The sequence below is a fragment of the Ambystoma mexicanum genome, chromosome 10 (assembly GCF_040938575.1).
Source record: "Ambystoma mexicanum isolate Mex_15411 chromosome 10, UKY_AmexF1_1, whole genome shotgun sequence".
NCBI lineage: Eukaryota > Metazoa > Chordata > Amphibia > Caudata > Ambystomatidae > Ambystoma > Ambystoma mexicanum.
Genome location: NC_090932.1, coordinates 429,751,288 through 429,771,165, shown reverse-complemented (window position 1 = coordinate 429,771,165; position 19,878 = coordinate 429,751,288). Strand labels below are relative to the sequence as shown.

The window sequence follows — 19,878 nt, the reverse complement described above, 5'->3', positions numbered from 1 at the left end:
AGCCGGGGCTATTGGGGTTTTAATGAGTATCTTGATGCCTGCTCCCGGGGCTGATGGACTCGATCCGGATGCCCGGGGGTAGGCATCATGACAATTAAAACATGCTTATTTTGTTTCGTCTCTTATTCCAAAGTGGGTTCTTTGCATTACGAATATCTCTTCTGTCTAGTGAAACCGCTGTATCCTCTACGAACATTACCCCAACCCCAGCAGGTGGAACGACCATGTCAGGTCGACAAGGGAGCACTGTAAGCACGGTAAAGAGAGGTAAGTACAGTGCTGACAGACATGGGGGGAGTGGATCTGTATCTCTCTGACACTGCTCGAGTGTCTAATAACATGTGGTAGAAATACATGACCAAAGTAGGTAAGGAAACCACTGGGGAGAGCTGTTATGTCTGCTCACTAATACCCTATGCCATGAGTGCCTCCAGAACGTTCATAGCAACTGGAATACCAGCAGCAAGAGTCCTATCCATGCTTACAACTCAAGGAAGATTTCAAGAGAAGACCGTGACACTGAGATGGATGTCTCAAGCAACATTCCTCTATGATGACCGTTATATAAAGACTCTTGACTTGATGAGCAATTATTGACAGTTAGACCAAGCTATCCAGTACATAACTGATGGGCCACAGAAAGGTGACACTAAAACGATAACACTGAAGGAGCTGCCTGCCGGAAGAGGGGGGTGAGAGAAATAGCAGGAGAACCAGGATGCTGGGAAAGGCCCCAGATGCTCTTGTATGTCCACGTATACACCGAGGAAGCATGGAAAGATGGAGTAGTATGAAGCAAAGCACACACCCTAGTACAATCACCAGTGAATACAGTATAAGGAGAGAATGTTACGTGCCTGAAGAATGGGATGCAAGTGCCAAACTGCTCACCTGGGTAGACAATGAAGCTGGACTGATGCCTATAATCCCTCTGAAGCAACCAGCATTGTGCTACAAGAATGAAGGATCAGTAAGAGTTGGAGATAAAACAGGAATTTCATTACATAGAAAAGCATCCAGCAATGAAGATGGGCACCACCGTACTGATGGATCATTATTGGGCGTGCAGATCCAAGACATAGGAGAAGCTGCCACCCAATTTGGGAGGAGTTTGTTTGTTGGTACACTTCAATATGCCATCAGTGGTAGTGCCCCCTGAAGGATATAAAGCTTGATGACTTCCCAAAGAAGGACACTAACACAAGAAAGAAAAGGTCTGTGGGAGTAAAGGGAGAAAGAAACGGTCAATGGAAGTAAGTGGAGTGAAAAGAGACCACTATTTCTCATCAGAGTCTGAAACCTCCCTAGATGATGTACCACCCGTACACAGGTTATTCAGCAGGACTGAAATGTTCTTTGTGTCAGTGGTTCCAGCAGTACAGACATATGCAAACGCGAAATGGCTGCAGATTACCAGATATGAGTTGATGCTGACAATAAACTCTACAGTGAATGGCTTCAACGCAACAAAAGAAGAGCTCCGAGCAGTAAGGTTGATTGCGGTCCAGAATAGATATGTTCTGGACCTTCTCAAAGCAATGGCAGGCGGAGTTTGCAAAATAATTGGGAGTTAATGTTGCACATTTGTACCTGCCAATGATGGAGAGAATGGGACACTGACAGAAGCAGCGACCCAACTGTTTAAGATGCATGCCAAAACGGAAGAAGAAGCAAAGGGGACTGGAAAAGACCAAAGCTGGATACCGTACCTCTGGTCATGGATTCCTTAATGGCTGGCAGACGGACTGAAAGTATTAATAGGGGCACTAATATTGGTACTAGTGGCACTATGTGTGATAAAGATCTACATTACTCAATGCCGCAAGACTGCGAAGTCGATGGGGATGAAGGTGATGATGTATGTGAATATCTGAATTGAAAAGGACAAGACAGTGGAAGAAAGAGATGAGCTGAGAGCAAGAATAAGGGAATGTCCACTGTTCCCACATGAGATGATGACGTTAGATAATCCATACACAATAAGAATTATGGAGGAAGATGGGTATCGTGCAACCCAAAAGGAGAGTGCAAGTTTCTCCAGCATTGGATCTTTCATAGATTCAGATGCTTGAATATTCCCCGTCGTCAGACTGGGAATCCTCGGTGATAAATTAAATAATAATAATAATTTTTTTAAAATATATATATATATATATATATATATATATATATATATATATATATATATATATATATACACTGCCACCTAGCAGTGCATGTACATAGCCCATTATAGCCTATGAGCCACTTCATTGTGTAGTCCCTCCACCTCACTTTGGTCCTTTATGGCCCCAGCCAATGAGGTGGCAGGGCTTAAGCTCCGCCCCCGGCAGCCATCTTCAGATTTTTCACCGCAGTCTATCAGACACAGGAATCCTCAAGCTCTCTGAGCTTTTCCAAATTCTTTCCACTTTTGTGTGGAATATATTTGTAAAATATATTCCATCTTGTTCCCCTTCCTAGGGGCTTTCTTTCCAATTAACCTTGGTGGCAAAACTTGTTGTTTTCCTCTCAAAATCGTCGACTGAACTTCTCTTCAGAAATGGAGGCACCTCAGGCTGTCAGGAAGCCTTCCCTGTTCAGGGACTGCACGAGGTGCAAGAAGAAATTGGTTTACTACAAGGACCCCCACAAGCATTGCATTTATTGTCTGTACCCACATGACATTAAAAAATGCGAGATTTGTCAAACTTTTTCCACCAAGACCCTTCATGACAGGCATAGAAGACTCCTTTCATACCTGGAATCCAGGGATCAATCTTCGGACGAAGAGTCTGTCAGAACAGCTCCTGTCCAATCCAGCACTCCATCTGAGAGGCAAACTTCAAAGAGAAGGGCCTCTTCAGTGGAAAGGAGTTCCTCTCCCAAATCCAAAAAGAGGAAGCTGGAATTGATACCCTTTCTGCCTCCAGTTGACCTTTCAAGCCAGAAAAAGTCAGCAAAATCTGCCTCCAGAGGTAAGGAGGAGTTTGCAAAAAACGGGGGGGGGGCAGTCGTCGGCGGGTAAACCGCCCACGAATGAAGGGAAAGGTAAAGGCCCGTCATCGGCCATACCGTCGACGAAACCAGCATCAACGACGACGCTCAAGACATCGTCGACAGTTAGATCATCGTCATCGGACATGTCGACCACGAAGCAATCGTCGACGAGCAAGAAACACCACTCGTCCACGAAGCATTCATCCATGATGCAGTCGTCCACGGAGCACACTCCACATTCGTCAACGAAGCCCTCGTCGACGGGAAAATGTCAGTCGTCGACGACGAATCCCTCGTCGACTGGAAAATATCAGTCGTCGACGGGGACAGCGAAGCCCTCGTCGACGGGAAAATCTCAGTCGTCGGCGAAGCCCTCGTCGACGGGAAAATCTCAGTCGTCGACGAGAAGAACACCATCCATAACGCCTTCAGAGGCACCGCAAATTTCGGCAATTACAGAGGAATTACTGCCTCTTACTCTTGAAGTTCCTGTCATTACAAGCAATATCATTGAGAAGAATACTGTAACTGAACCTCTGGTGCAGCAACTTTCACCTTTGGGGCACATGGCAGAACTTCCGGATATAATTCTTCAGGAAGAATTCTCTGATGCAGAAGTGGTGGAAGAGTCCATCGGTCCCTTACCGAAACAATACAGCCCTCCTTGGCACCCGTCCACGGGAGAATCCGATTATCCTCATGACCCGGTGCTCATGTTATCCGTGCAGAGGATTGTAGAAGAATTTTACAAATGGCAAAGGGAGAAGCAAGTTCCGATTAATCCCATTCCTAGAGAGTCATCCCCGATTCCAGGCACATCGGGTTGCTCTCCTTACAGGAGTAGACCGCAAAAACGGATGAGATCCCCGGCTCAAAGACCGAGGAGCAGCACCCACAGTGCTTCACCTAGAGTCCCGTCACCACAGTCATCGCACAGACCGCGATCTCCGGACGTAGATCCCACCATGGTACCGTCCACCATCTCGGTATCAGACTGGCAGGAGGATCCTTTTGGTGAATTTTCGGAACCAGAAGAAGGAGAAATAACTCGGGAGCCAGACGCACACAGTGATTGGGATGACTACGTCGTCGAGAAGCCCAGGAGGAGAGACTCGCCGGGCAAGGCCTCACCACCGGATGATCTCGTTTCTTTCCACACCATAATAGGTAAAGCCGCAGAACTGTTTAAAATTCAGGTTTCTTCTGAGGAAAGGCAATCAGTGCTCTATGAGCACAGGGACAAACGAAGGAGGACAGTGACCACGATTCCCCTCCTCGATACCATTTGGGATTCCGGATCCAAGATCCTATCCACGCCCTTATCGACTCCGGCGTTTGTGTCCAGGCCAGAAAAGAAATATAAAGCTCCGGATTCGGCACCGCTTTGTTTAAGGGGTCATACGAAACCGGACTCAGTTATTACAGTGGCGGCCAGAAAGAAACTCGCCAACCCCTCCTCACCTTTGTCGGCACCATCGGATAAGGACGGACGCAAATTGGAAGCCATGGGCAGGAAAGTTTCATCTTCTGCATCACTTACAATCAGAGCGGGTAATGCAATGGCCATGACCGCACGATTCGATCGCGAGCTTTGGCTCTGCATGTCTAACTTGGCGAAACAATTACCACCGAAGCTCCAGGAGGAGGCAAAATCCATTATCGCGGATGGTGAAGCAACATCGGATCACATGATCGACGCGGCAGTTGATGTGGCCGAATCAGGTTTCAGGCAGATGGCGCACGGTACAGTGCTCAGAAGGCAGGCCTGGATGAAGGCTACTAACTTTAGACCTGAAGTTCAGGCGCAGATTCTGGACATGCCATTTGACGGTCAAGATCTTTTTGGGAGACGACCATTTGAAAGCAATCAAGACAGACACTGACACAGCCAGAGCCATCAGTTCTTTAAAGGACAAAAGTAAGGACCATCGGTCTTTTCGTCCCTTTAGAGGTTCATCTTCCAAATTCAGGGGATACAGTCGTTCCTCCTCCTATGGTCAGAAAGCACAAGGCGGCACGTACCAAGGCAATAAATATCAGTAACAGATACGCCCATAGAGGCAGACGTGGCTCCGCCCAAGGGAAGTAGCAAGGCAAGCAGAACTGACGACCAATCTCCCCCCCCCCCTCGCCACGCCCCGGTGGGGGGAAGGGTGAGCCAGTTTTTCCAGCGCTGGCGGTCAATTACATCGGACAAATGGGTGTTACAGGTGAATCGAAAGGGTCACACCTTAGAATTTCTGGACCAACCTCCTTCCCTGCCTCCAACATCTCGCAGAGTGCATATGCTAAAACAGGTCATGTCCGAAGTGCAAAAACTGCTCCAGAAGGCAGCAGTAGAACCAGTTCCTTATTCTCAGAGGGGAAAAGGTTTTTACTCCCGATTCTTCCTCGTCAGAAAGAAAAACGGTCAATGGAGACCCATCTTGGACCTGAGGGCGCTCAACAAGTTCATCAAGCGCATAACTTTCAAGATGGTGGCTCTACAAGGGGTGCTACCTTGGTTAAACAAGCACGACTTCTTGGCCACTTTAGACTTGGAGGATGCTTATTTCCACATCCCGATCCATCCAGCACACAGGCAGTTCCTCAGGTTCACAGTGGGAGGGCTCCACTTGCAGTTTCAAGTGCTTCCGTTCGGCCTAAAATCGGCGCCAAGAGTTTTCACGAAATGCCTGGCACCGGTAGCGGCAAGTCTCAAGAGAGCAGGAACGGACGTTTTTCCATACCTGGACGATTGGCTGATAAAGGCAAGTTCAGCTGCAAAGGCTCGTTAGGCAGTGTCAAGGACGGTCAACCTCCTAAAAGAGTTAGGTTTCTCCATCAACCAGACGAAGTCCTGCCTCGTCCCCAGCAAGGTAGCTCTCTTCCTGGGAGCCGAGCTAGACTCCAGCATTCCCAGAGTGAGACCATCCACAGAGAGAATAGCAGCGATCCTACGCTTAACTTCGAACTTCCAACAGAAAGAGACAACATCTGTGCGCTCTTACAAATCCCTATTGGGCATGATGTCATCATGCATATTCCTCATACCGAACTGCAGGCTTCGCATGAGGCCGGTTCAGGAAGCTCTGGACCACCAATGGAAACAAGCTTTCGGATGCTGGGAAGACATTGTCCAGGTTCCATCGACGTTGCACAAGGCCCTTCGATGGTGGAACGCTCCGAGGAATCTTCTACAGGGAATGCCGTTTCAAGCACCGACATCGACCCTCCTGCTGCGGACGGACGCTTCCTTATCAGGCTGGGGCGCTCATCTTGCGGACCTCCAAACCAAGGGATCTTGGTCGGCACAAGAGTCCCAACTCCACATCAACGTGTTGGAGCTCAGGGCCGTAAGGTTGGCGCTGAAAGCCTTCCTACCGGTTATAGCTGGTCAAGTTCTTACAGTCCAGACAGACAACACGACCTCCATGCACTATACAAACAAGCAGGGAGGCACAAGGTCTCAGATTCTGTCGCAAGAAGCCCAACAGCTATGGGCATGGGCCTTGCGCTACGGGATACAGATCAGGGCAGAGCACCTTCCAGGAGTGGACAATGTCCTAGCGGACAGATTAAGCAGAGAATACACAGCGTCACACGAGTGGGAGCTGGACGGAAAAGAAACCCAACGGATCTTTGCCTTATGGGGCCATCCGCAGATCGACCTTTTCGCCACCAGGAACAACAAAAAATGCAAGAGATTTGCGTCAAGATACCCCGAGCACCAATCACTGGGAGACGCGTTCTCAGTGGATTGGTCGGGGAAGCTCCTCTACGCCTTCCCACCCATTCCCCTCATATCGAGGGTACTTCGCAGGGTGAAAGAACAGGATTGTTCCTTGATTCTTATTGCACCAGATTGGGCACGGCAAGTCTGGTACCCGACGCTGAGACATCTATCCTGCAAAACCCTGATTCGTCTCGGATCACATCAATATCTACTGACACAACAGAACCGCAAGGTCCTCCACCACGACCCGAGGAGCCTGTCCCTCAAAGCATGGTTCCTGAGCAGCGTAAACTGATGCACCTAAAGTTACCATCAGAATGCTGGGATATCATCAGGGCCGCTAGAACCCCGTCCACGCAACTCACCTACACCAGAAAATGGACCAGGTTTTTCAAATGGTGCGAGACCTCTGCGATCGATCCCCTCACGGCCTCGGTTGATAAAATTCTGCCTTACTTGTTGCACCTGGCTAAATCAGGGCTCTCACTGTCCTCTATCAAGGTCCATCTGTCAGCCATAGCGGCCTACACAGTAACCGCGGAGACGCAAGCCTTACTTTCCTTACCAGCGATCAAGATCTTCCTGAAAGGACTGATGCGTACTTATCCGCCTACACCTACACCAGTTCCGGACTGGAGCCTCAACACCGTCTTAACAGCCCTCATGCAACCTCCCTTCGAGCCCATACATAGATGCGATATGAAATTCTTGTCCTGGAAGACATCCTTCCTGGTAGCCATCACATCGGCCAGAAGGATCAGTGAGTTGCAAGCTTTGTCTTCGGAACCTCCGTTTACCTTGTTCCAGAAGGACCGCGTCATCTTAAGGCCTCACCCGAAGTTCCTCCCCAAGGTACTTTCGGAGATGTCCTTCACTGAGCGCATTGTTTTACCAACCTTCTTCCAGAATCACGCTTCGGAAGCGGAAAGGACATTACACTCTCTAGACGTTTCTAGGGTGTTGAAGTTTTACTTGCAAAGAACCAAGGAGTTCCGCTCCTCAAACCGGCTATTCATTTCCTTCTCTGGCCGTACCAAGGGCCAACATATATCCAAACAAAGCCTGGAACGCTGGGTATCGTCCTGCATCACCCACTGTCACCAGTTGAAAGGCGACCCTTTAACTAGACCGCCGTCTGCGCACTCCACCAGATGAAGGGCGGCGTCAACAGCATTCCACGCAGGGGTGGCCTTGAAAGACATATGCAGAGCCGCCACGTGGAGCACTCTGCATACTTTCGCGAAACACTACTGCCTGACTGAAGATACAAACAAAGAAACTGCAGTTGGACAGGCAGTGCTCTGCCATCTCTTTGTATAAGGTAGGACCAGCCTCCTTTCCCGAAGTATGTAACCGTTGTGTTGCTGCATGGTAAAGGTTTGATCAGAAATATGTTTTTCTGTAATTATGCATATCTGTTTATAATGGTGGCATGTTTTAACTGCTTGGTATTCTATTGAAGCATCTGAATCTATGAAAGATCCAATGCTGGAGAAGTCTTAGTTACTTACCTGTAACTGTATTTCTCCAGCATTGGTATCTTTCATAGATTCACATGCGCCCGCCCGCCCGCCTCCCCTGAGAGGCTGCTCCTATGCTCGGCATCCATCATACTGTAATCTCTACGGTTCAAAATCTGAAGATGGCTGCCGGGGGCGGAGCTTACGCCCTGCCACCTCATTGGCTGGGGCCATAAAGGACCAAAGTGAGGTGGAGGGACTACACAATGAAGTGGCTCATAGGCTATAATGGGCTATGTACATGCACTGCTAGGTGGCAGTGTGTGTATATATATATATATATATATATATATATATATTTTAAAAAAAAAATAATTATTATTTAATTTATCACCGAGGATTCCCAGTCTGACGACGGGGAATATTCAAGCATCTGAATCTATGAAAGATACCAATGCTGGAGAAATACAGTTACAGGTAAGTAACTAAGACATATGACCTGGAATTTTGACAATCATGCCAACTACTACGGGCATCTCGGAGGACTGACCAAAATATGGCTACCAAGGATAAAAGTAGTAACATATAGTGGATTGGTCGACGGGTCAACCAAAGGGGGACTGAAGAGAGGGTCCCAGGGATGCCCCTCCTCACCCCCATGATCATGACAGGCCAAAGAGCCAGCAACGCTCAAAGGCACTGATACTATTTTGGATGAACTCCTGTGCACCACTGACTGACACGTGCACAGAAAGGTATCCCCTTATTCAGCCATTCAGACCTATTCCAGTGCCGATTCTCTCAGGAACAGGGGATTCAACAGAAATTGTGGATGGGAATACTCTAATGGACTGCCTCTATTAAACGCCAAGAAGCCACTATGCTGACATCTCTAGCGACACCACGACATAGCACCATAAATCATGAAGCACACTTTCAGCCCTCCACCGCATTACACGAACACGCACTCGCATACAAGAAGAACATGCTTACACAGTTCTATAGATGGGAGGACGGACATATATACATATTGTCAAAGCTTTTATTATTTTTATCTTTGGTCAAATTCAGTAACGCAGAAACTCGAGGCAACGAGATCCTGAGCAAGCTTGCAGATGCTTATGGCGAATAACCGTATGGAACTACAGGAAGTATATATGGAGCCTGATAAGACCACATGTGACTGATCTATAGGAAACCTAGCACCTCACTAACATGTAGAAATCATAAGTCTAAGGAACATTACAGAAGGCCTCAAGACACAGAACATGAGACAGGAGGAGCTGGCTCAGGCTGCACGAAGCGCAGAGCAAGCTCACAGCCAATGTCAGAGATAAACGGTTGCATTCTAAACTCTAGACACCAAGCGACCATCTGCAGAAAAATTGAGTAAATCCTAATAAATGCAGACCGAAGAGCTCGATTTTGTGGTCCACAAGCACATGATGCAGCCGAACTAGACAATAGGCATTCATCCGTGGTGGGAAGGCAAGCCAACCTCAGCAGCCCAGACGCTACGTGAAACAAGTGTTGCAACGTGAAGATGCACCCTCATAGGCAAAGGTGGTATACTACCAGATACAATTTAGACACAGTCGTTGTCGTATCACCTTAAAGAGGTGCACAGAGGGCTGAGACAAACTCCAGCCAATCACAAGATGGAAAGCCAGGGGTGGATGGCAAGGGGCAAGAACCAATGGTAACCCCACTACTCTGCAACAATGTAATGGATAGTTTCTCTGGGACGGGGCAGGTCCGCCACCTGACATGCAAGGTCCAGTAGAAACACCTCTATAAGGGCTGTCTATATAGGTTACCACTCTCAGCATCCAATCAGTAATGGGGATAGGTTATTTGGGAATGGCCCAGGTGATGACAACCACATAAAAACTGGAGAAGCCTGATTGTCTTGTATGATCCCTGTTGTTTTTTTCTAATAAACCACAGCTCTAACTTGCGATTGGCTGAGTCCTCCGTTTATTCTGGGTAAGGGAATTGGGCCCTTGCGAGTCAGACAAACCCCAGAAGACCTCTGGCATACCAGGGAACCATCCCAACAAATGTGTAAGGAGCCGTGCACGCCCAAGTAGATAACATTTTAGACTTCATAGCAAGCTTAACCCATTCATGGACTTAAGTTTCATCGTAAAGAACCTATTTAGCAGCACTTATGGCCTACCTCTGTAACAAGGACAGAGTGATGCTTTTTCCAATCTGGCTATCAAATTCCACTTCTGGGGGCACTCCCAGCCTTTCGTGATGACTGATCTAATTGGGATCTTAATGTTGTGCTAATGGCTTTAGCACACAAACTATTCTAGTTTATGGTATTGATACACTTAGAGCTAGTTTAATGGAAAATTGCTTTTCTTGTAGCCATTGCGTTAGATGGCAGAATCAGCGAATTGCATGTTTTATCAGCCAAGGAAATGTATCTCGCTTTTTATAAGGATATGGTAGGGATATGGTAGTCATATGACTCCTCCTTTGATCCTTCCGAAGGTGATCTCACATTTTTACATAAACCCGGATATTCCCTCATTATTTTCCTTTCCAGATTCCCAGACAAAAGTTGGCCTTGAGGTTTTATCTTTACAGGACACTGCCTCATAGGTCCGCAGACAGGCTTTTGCTAACAATTGGAGGTGCAGGGATCAAGTTCAAGACCCTTTGCATTGTCCTAAGGCCTTCTGGGGCGTGGGACCAAAATATCTCCAGCTTTCTCCTATGAAGTATCTTCCGACTCAAGCTCTTCACTCCTCCACCTCCAACCCCTTGAGGGTCAGTCACTTTTCCAGGCAACAAGTTGGGCAGATCTCTCTTTGGCTGGCAACTCCCGCTGGAACAGCCTCCCTGCCTCTATGAAACTTGAGCAGAACCATCTCCGGTTCCTGAAGCAGCTCAAGACTTTCCTCTTTGCCTCTGCCTTCTCTTTCGCTACCTTGCTGATCTGTCTGATACTGCACTGGTTACCTGGCTTCCCACTGAACCACTGGCCCAGGTCCCTGCCCTGCCAGTTGCACACCTGCACTGCCTCCTGGCAACCCGACACTTGGGGCTGTTTCTGCAAACATATACCCCCACTACCTGCACTTATCTAACATTTTTTTTCCGGCAATTCATCCCTGCACTGCCACCTGCTGGCCGCACGTCTTGTTTTTCGATGTTTGATCCTATGTCTTGCACTTGCTCCCCCTCCCATGGCACTTCTGCCTTTCCTTCTCCCCTGCACTTGCGCGATCTTAATGTCACTGGGCCTAGTAAAATTGTTGTCTTGTCCCCCCCTTGTTCCTCTCCCCTGCGTCGTCGCACCTTGAAACACTTGTGTATAGGCGCCATCTAAATAAAATGTCAGCTCACTCAGGCAAGCAAGCTGCAAAAAGCACCATAGTCAGTTTAATAGTTTTGCCTTGAACTGGAGAGTGAGGAAAGCCCAAAGTGCCGCCTCAGGGTCTTAATGCTGATAAGAGCACGGTAGTAGCCTTGTAGCGACATATGCCATAGGAGAACCTATGCAAAGCAGCAACTTCAGCCTCCCCTTTCGTAAACCGTACTCACTGCGTTCATTTTCAATGGCTGGTGCCCAATTCAGGCAGGCAGTCCTAACAAATATTTTTACAACTGTGAGTTTCCCTTTTCCCTTGGAGAGAGTAATACTTTATACTCTCCTAAAAGTATGAAGGAACGGGGACAGGATGTTGGAGTAAGGGAAAGTTACTCACTGCGGTGACTACTGTGCTCCTAGTCCAAAGTCCCCTTTGCTCCCTACACCAACCCTCCATCCCACTGTGACAAGGCCAACATATAGTCCCTGGCAAAAGAGGATATGAACCCTTCTCAGCAGGAGGTTGTAGGGATATGGAGAAATCAAGAGCCAGCACTAGCCTGGGGGGCAGGATCAGTTGAGAGGGGCCGACTTGTCTCTCCCTCTCTTCCCCCACATCTCCTTGTGCCAGCAGGTTTCCATCTGAATTCCGAGAAAGAATCTGAATAAAAAGAAAACCAGTAACCTGAAGAGAAATCGGAAACCTCACTGGACGCCTATGAGGATCGGCTGCGGAGAGAGAGGGTTGCCGAAGGGAAAAGCATGAAAAAATGCTGCCGTCAGAACACATCAAACGACGAAGAGAGACTTCCTAGTTCTCCTCCCTGGGAGAGAGTAATAATTTATACTCTCCCAAAAGTATGGAGAATTAGGAAGTTCTGGAGGGAGTCTAGAAAGAAGGCATTCAGCCTTCAGCTCATCATCCCCAGCGTAAGACTGAACTAGACAGTAGCGGTCAATCTTCTGTAGATTCGAACCTGTGGTCGGACGCCTGGGTTAGAGTGTATGTTCTACACTAGACAAGGGAGGGATGGTTATAGGGCTCACATAATCCTCACTAAAAGCCTTTAACCACCATTGAGACTTGGAATATTTCTTGAGCCATCTGTAACACCTCCTAAACATGAGTTAGTCATTCCTACCCTCGGTGGTTGAAGGACTGAGGCCAAGCAGCCTAGGAGGAGGAGACTAGGACGTGGCTGCACTAGTTGCATTAGGTCTGCCTCCACCTATGACATTCTTAAAGGAGCATGCTAAGGCTCTTGTCCCCTCCCTGCATGCCGGGAACACCAAGAAGTATATAGGAAGCAGGACTTTGGATTAGGCATACAGTAGTCGCTAGTGTGTACATTTCTATACGCATAATAAACTGTTATAACTTACAAAATAGGCTGTTAAATCATTGTAATGTAATTCCGACATCCTGGGCACAATGTTAGAAATGTTGCTAGGTAATATATTTATGATGGGACGTTGTCAGTGATACAGTTTGTGAAGGTCACATGACCATTTGTTTCGGCAGGAGAGGCAACACAGAGCTTCGGCCTCGTCGGGACCAAATTATCCGTTTAATTCAGAAGAGGACATGAAAGCAGGGGCAATAATAATTTGATGTATCCGATTCCAAAGGTGGATCACTGTGTTGTGCTTAATTATGTTTTGCCACCTTCCCTTCAAGGCCAGTAAGTCTTCTGTCTATTTCAAAACCAAGGAGCTGTTCAGTCCCTGAAAATTGTGTGCATTCTTTAGGGTGCTCCTAAATGGTGCACTATGTCTTTTGCATTGGGGCGGGGGGAGGTGGCTGGCGAGCCATGGCAGTTTACGTCTGTAAATGACCACACTGCATGTGTTCAGTGAGGAGACTGTTACGTTGAAAGGAATCAATGCAACAAAGCCACAACTGTTGGAATCGATGCAACTGTAGTCTCCTGTTTATGTCTGTTTTAAACTCTTCTGTGATATCGGTGTTCATGGGTTTCGCAATGATGGGGGTAAAGAGTTAAGGACGTTTTACTTATAAAACAAGGCAAACTGTCATGGGTTTGGTTGCATTGAAGTGTTCAACTTAACTCTCCAATACCTATAGTTTTTTTGTTATATTTTCAAGAGTTTTATTATTTCATGCCACCTGTAGTAACACTGTGGCACTCATAGTGGGCCATGGCCCGGTGGCCAAGATCTTTGGTCCACTACTATTCCCCTCTCCAAACTTTGGTTAGGAGAGGTAGTGGTAGTGGTGTGGCAAGAGCAGTAGGAATAGGAGTGGTAGTGGGGCAAAGGTGTGTAGTAGTGGGAAGAGGCTAGTAGTAATATTGGGGGAAGCACGTATTAGTGGGGACAAGACGAGAGAGAGCAGCAGGAAGAAACATTGAAATGTGGATGTAGATAATGGAGAGTGGAACATTGTCGGGACAGAAGAGGATGTGACGAGAAGAGAGATGGTGGATTCAGTCGAAGAAAGGAAAGTACGAGGAGGTAAGGGTGAATGACAGGGAGAGGAATAGTCATGCTTGTAAGGATGAAATCAAGTGTGGCCTGAGTGTCTGGGAGGCAAAAACCCATAACCTATGTCACCTTGGGCACTTTAGAGTGTGCCCACCTAGATTGCTCCCTGGGGAAGCCTTAAGTGGAGAAGGCATTTTGACTTTAGGCCATCACATTTATCCAGACTGGTTTTAATATAGTAAGGGTTACTGATCTCTAGCGCCCATCCCGGTGATGAGGGAATGCACATAGTTAGATGAGATAGAGGGAGGGCCAAAAGAGAGCCCCTGAACTACAAAAATTATAAAAACCCTTCCGGTCTCCGAGAGTAGGTATGTTCTTGAGGCTATCTGCGACAAATTCCAACACCCATTTTAAATGGGCCAATTCTAATTGGCTAATTCTGTTTGAAATGCAGTGTAAATTGCTTCAAACTTTCTTTCAAACTTTTAATAACCTGGCTTCCTGGCAATCAATGGAAAAGGTTGGGTTAGTGTCCTATGTCCTACGGGATGCCTCTTTTCACATGCCCATTTATGCAAATTACAATAGGTACCTGCCATTATTTGTGGAAGGAATACACTTCCAATTTACTAACTTTCCTTTCAGCCTAAGATTGTAAATTGTATACTGGTTGATCAAGGCCAGATCATTTGGAGGCTATGCTTGCTCCTGTGATGTTTTGTTTGCTTTCTCTTGTCCTCGAATAGGTCAAATCTGTGTCCAACAGCAGGAACCTACTTATTGGGATGGTCTCCAATACTATATTTCAAGAGTTTGCTATCTGTTACAATGGGTCGGTTCTAGCCAGATTCTGCATTGTAAACCTCAAAGTTCATTTTCTTCCTACGTTTTTTGGCTTTTGCTGCTTTCTAATTCCGTGGGTGGGGTGGGGAGGCTGTAGAAAACACCTCTGCAGTTAGCCCTTTGGCTGCATTGGCCCCAATTTATGGGGATCTGTGGGGTGTTCATACTGTCCCTGCAAGTGTGCATCACCATCTGCTCTGATAAGCCCCTTCTCCTAATCTGTTTTGTCCACTTAAGCTGCAATTGACTGGTGCCTTTTTGTTTGATTTCAGTCCTTGTGCAATGTCTGAGACCATACACGGCAACCATGATCCTCTCTGCTGTAGGCAGGGGAAGTAAAACATGACAGAGCTCCTGAACCTCTTGATTTGTCCCCAATGGATACTCTTTGAAAGGAAGGATCTTCTATAACATGCAGGAGATCATTCTTCATCAAAGCCTAGCCAGCCTAAATCTTCAAGAAGGGTTATGGCCCGTTCAGATATCTGCTCATAGAGCCTCTACTAAAGCAAATTATGCTTATAGGTGAGGAAAGTGAGATGGTTGGTGACGTACTAAGGGTATTGACCAGTTGAGCCACAAGGCACTTTTAGAGTTTAAAAAAAATATATCTTTAGCCACCAATTGCCTAACACTCTGCACTCCTGGGGCTATTCATCTGTGATGTCTGGGTTCCAGGGGACCTCTTAACAATGGTCTTATTTTACCATCCCAATTGCCATGCAATTTCTGAAACATTTGGTTAACTCTGGCCTTCCAAATCAGTTGTTTCTACGTTGAGACTTGGTTTTAGCTTTTGATTAAATAGAGTACTATTTCATTGGGTAATAATACATATTACTGCACTCACATGTAGGAGGAATATGGCATGAAGCAATATATAGAAGTGCAATGTTATTAGGATGAAACTAAATGCTCTTAACAGGTTTTCTCAAGACGTTATAAAACTTTTATTTCAGATGAACTTGAAGATATGTTGAATCCAATGGGAACTGTACAGACGAATCCATACACAGAAAATGCAACAGCATTATATATCCAATTCCAAGAGTATTCAAGATCCTCCGTTAATTATCCAGCTTTTGATAAAGTAAGAGATGTTAATGAACTGAAGTTATCAGACTTTTAGTAGCTTTTCTATGACTTATTTCTGTTTAATGCTGACTATTATCCTTTGGTTTCAAACCTTTGAATAAATCTGGATACTTGAAAAATAAATTGTGATATTCATTCCCTGATTAAAGAAAACAGAGGATTGGCAAATGTGACTACAGCATTCTTTTTAGTCTGCGCTAATAACTCAAGGGAGGCCTTTTCGTAGGGTAATACAAATGAAATAATGGCTTATTATGCCACAGTACGACAAAATATTCAGAAACACAAACATTTTGGTTAATATATGGTGAATATAATTTTACATTTAAATGGCATGTTTCTTAATTGAGCAAATCAATAAAACAATTGGGGAGAGGAAGAGAATGTATGCATAACTTGTGTAGCTGATACTGTTCTGCATTGTGCGCCATTCCCATTTGTTTTTCAAAGCTTGAAAACGTTAGCGTGTGAAGGCAAGCGTCCCCAGCCAGCACGATCCTCCCCGCAATGAGAGACAATGAAGGACTCTCCCAAGTCGGGAATAAAGCCAAGACAGAGTGCGGGTGAGCTTAAATGGGAGTTTATCAATCAGAATAGGGCATGCAAAGAACTCTGCAAACTCCGAGAGCGCTCTGTCTGACAATAGCAAATACAGGCGTATATATTTACAAAAAACGTCATAAGAACCTACATACTATAGGGGGCACAAGTTCGATGGGATTGGGTGGCGATGACTAGCTATAGGCGCTGCTGCGATGTGGTTGGCCTTGGCTGGAGAACGTCACTGGTCAGCCTCGTGGGTTGGGCTGGGCCTGGGCCTGGCAGGTCGGCTGAGTTCATCCGGGCGGTGTTGTTGTGCCATCGTGGCCAGTGTCAGAGATGAATGTCTTTTCCTGACTTATTTGCCCTAGGCCATGCACACCGCAGTCATTCAGTCATTACAATATTATTTTCTTTAGTAAATCTTCCAATAGGTTATTCTACAGGTTAATGCAACACAGGAGGAATGCACCTTGTGAGGGGTCTGATGGTCATTCGTCAGGGCATGGTTACCAGTGTCCTGTTGACCGGTGCCATAGGTTGAGGGGCTAAGCTTCAGGGCATGGGACGGGGCGGTACATGCCTTCCTGTCTTGTTAGATGTTGTTATGAATGTCCCGCTGTGTGTTGCTACAGTATTGGGTGTCCTGATTGCACAGGGCCATAAGTCTAAGATGATCCGGTGGGTTGTGGGGTTTACGAGGGGGCGCCTTTGGAAGTGTGTGTTCAGGCAGAGGTTTACTGCTGTGCTGTAAATAATGCAGGTGGCGGGCCGTGGCCTTGGGTGCTGTAGAGGGGGCTACAAATCTTTGAAGCGGCTCCAGTCTGGTTGGGGGAGGTGGAGCAGCGCGGCGCGGGCCTCTGCTCTCATGTTTGGCAGTCTTCGCAAGGTGGGAGGGGGAATGGCCTTGCACATATTCACAAAGGAATCTTCCTCGTGTGTTGCCGGCTTTTAGAGGTGAAAACATCACAATCATTTGAACACTTTATAATATTTGTTTGAATCACTTGAAAACATACATTTCAACTTTGCTGGATGTGTCTCGATTATATCCAGTCTGAGCACCTTATTCGTACACTATGTTTTAACAACTACAGTATTTAGTTATAAGCATATACATTTACAGTAAGTGAGTTAGTAGTGAGGTTGGTGGAGTACATGGAAAATGACCCGCCACCGTACTTGATGGTGGTGGCACATAAGGGGCTTAGACATACACGCATGACAAGTGCATTCTCGCGAATCCTTCACATGAGCCCCCTGTATGGTTACATTCGTCTTCTCGTGTACTCTAGCAGCATTAGTTCGGTTATGGCGCAGAACCATGGAGTGTAAGTTTCCCAGTGATACATATAACAAATAGACTCCTGGAACGCTCCTTCATTGTTAGTACCCAACTACAGTGGTGTGGGCTCGTCATTGCTAATATCATGGAAGCATGCTTTCTATCATGGTTATACATTTTACAGGTTTTTGTAATAGAAGAGATTTTGTGGAGAAATGCACACTTTGCAAGTGGTCTTGGCATTAATATGTGGGGACTTTCTGCCATCTGATGACCATTTTACCGTTCTTTTCATCGCCCAAGCCCGCTGGCCGGGTCATGCTGGGAGCGATGATTCACTGCGGAAGGTGAAATGTTACAATGTTAGTATCTTATGCTAGCTCATGTCCGTCTTGTTCGTGGGAACGGGCTCACAGCGGATCTGCCAGGGTGCTGCGGCAACAGGGATAACTGGAACTCTCCGAGGGTGGGGGCCGCGCTACAGTGCGCTAAGCTCACACCATCTTTATTAGACAAAATGGTTTCTGAGGCCTAGCTAAATTCAATACGTGTGGGCAATGTCTTCAGCAGGTGAGCCATCCACCACCTGGGCCCTGGTGGTAAGGAGGGGAAGCCCGATGAGCCATGGCCCTCACCTGGGGTGGGGATGTAGGCAAGGGGGGTCTTTTGGACCACTCCTCCCTACACGTGCTTCTTCTAGAATAAAACATGTTATAGAAGGTATCACTTCTAAAAATTGTTTACAGAAACCTGCAAGAGCACAACTCACTGTTTGCAAGTGAAGCTTTTAATTCGGGTGATTTGTTTTAATAACATTCATTAAAATATACATTTTATTGAACACAATTTTTGGGTACAAAGGTTAAACAATGATGTATCATGTTCAAACTAGCAATACCAGAGATGAACTGGACAAAGGTTTACAATCAAAATCTCTCCTGAACTTAACAGTCCCCAAAATTTTCCAAAGATATCACTACCTCCCTCCTATAACAAAAACAATTCTTATTGCAAACTACCTCTCTTGTGGAAGTTTTGATAGACGTTTTCACCATATAGACCTGTGGAGTAAGGCCAGATCGTTTCACTTTTGAATAAACTGTAAAAGACAATCATGTTCTAGTGTATGTAACTTTCGAATGGATTGTGTCCTCCTATGTATTCCTCATCTTATGGTAAATATCTCTCCAGGTTTGCTGCTTTGGATTTTTTTTTTTCGAAATAGGGCGCTGTATGCAGTGTCTAAACCATCCAGCCATCACCTCTTTGTTTTTGCTTTGTCACCCCGAGTGGGACGGGTATGCCCAGACGTGGGTCCCGTGCCTGCTGGGCCTAGAGACCCAAGCTACTCCTCACTGATGAGCCCCAACAGGGCGAAACATGTTTGGGGATGCTTGTGGTCTCGTGCAGAAGGGATGTGACCTAGCAGTTCGGGCTGGACTGCCCCTTTTAGGGTGGGGCCAAGCCTGATTTGCATATGGTCTTTCCCCTTCTGTAATGGCTTGGCAGGCGAAGAACGGTGGTCTGGAGGGTTGCCCAGAGCAATGCCAGTGGTTAAGATTCATTCTAAACCTTCCAGCCATCACCTCTTTGTTTTTGCAGTGTCATTGAGTCCATGTCCCTCAAGGACCTCAGTTCGACATCATCGTCAGTATAAATAGCACATGCAGCGCTCATTGGCTTCAGTTCCTTTTTTTCGAGCTAACGTTTTGAGTAAATTACGGCGCGCATCAGTGATAGATTTTCATGAGAAAATGTCTTCTTCAACTCCATCAATACCCATGTCGGGTTTAAAAAAAAAATGGCAGGACTGCGGGTCGAAAATGTCGATTACCGACCCTCACTGCATCTGCCTCTGGTGTCTGGGCTATGGGAACCGTACCGCAGACTGTGGATCCTGTCCGGCGATGACCGAGAAGGCTCCCGGGGAGCGTGGAGGGAAACTGGCGGTGGGGAGGTTAGCGTTGAAGTCGCCTTCGAAGAGGGAGAAAAAGACTGATGAGTCGATAGATTCGTCTTGACGCGAAAAGTCAAAAAGGTCCCGATCGAGGTGTCGATCGTACCACTCTTAGTCTTCTTCCTCTAAGACGGCAAAGAAGAGGCGAGAAAGGTCACCTTCGACCTCCAGTGATTCATCCACAAAGGTAATCGGGTGTCCTACGAAATCTGATTGCCCTGTAAAGTGGGA

At 46.7% G+C, this 19,878-nt stretch overlaps 1 protein-coding gene across 7 annotated transcripts in view; it reads left to right on the top strand.

The window, feature by feature from the left end:
- The window catches only part of PIK3CB (phosphatidylinositol-4,5-bisphosphate 3-kinase catalytic subunit beta), a 2,502,085-nt gene that overhangs the window by 1,265,716 nt on the left and 1,216,491 nt on the right, over window positions 1-19,878 (top strand). For all 7 annotated transcript variants that reach the window (XM_069617988.1, XM_069617990.1, XM_069617991.1 and 4 more), the window contains one exon: window positions 15,730-15,860. In XM_069617988.1, coding sequence (XP_069474089.1) covers window positions 15,730-15,860 — 131 coding nt within the window. The remainder of the gene's footprint in view (window positions 1-15,729; window positions 15,861-19,878) is intronic.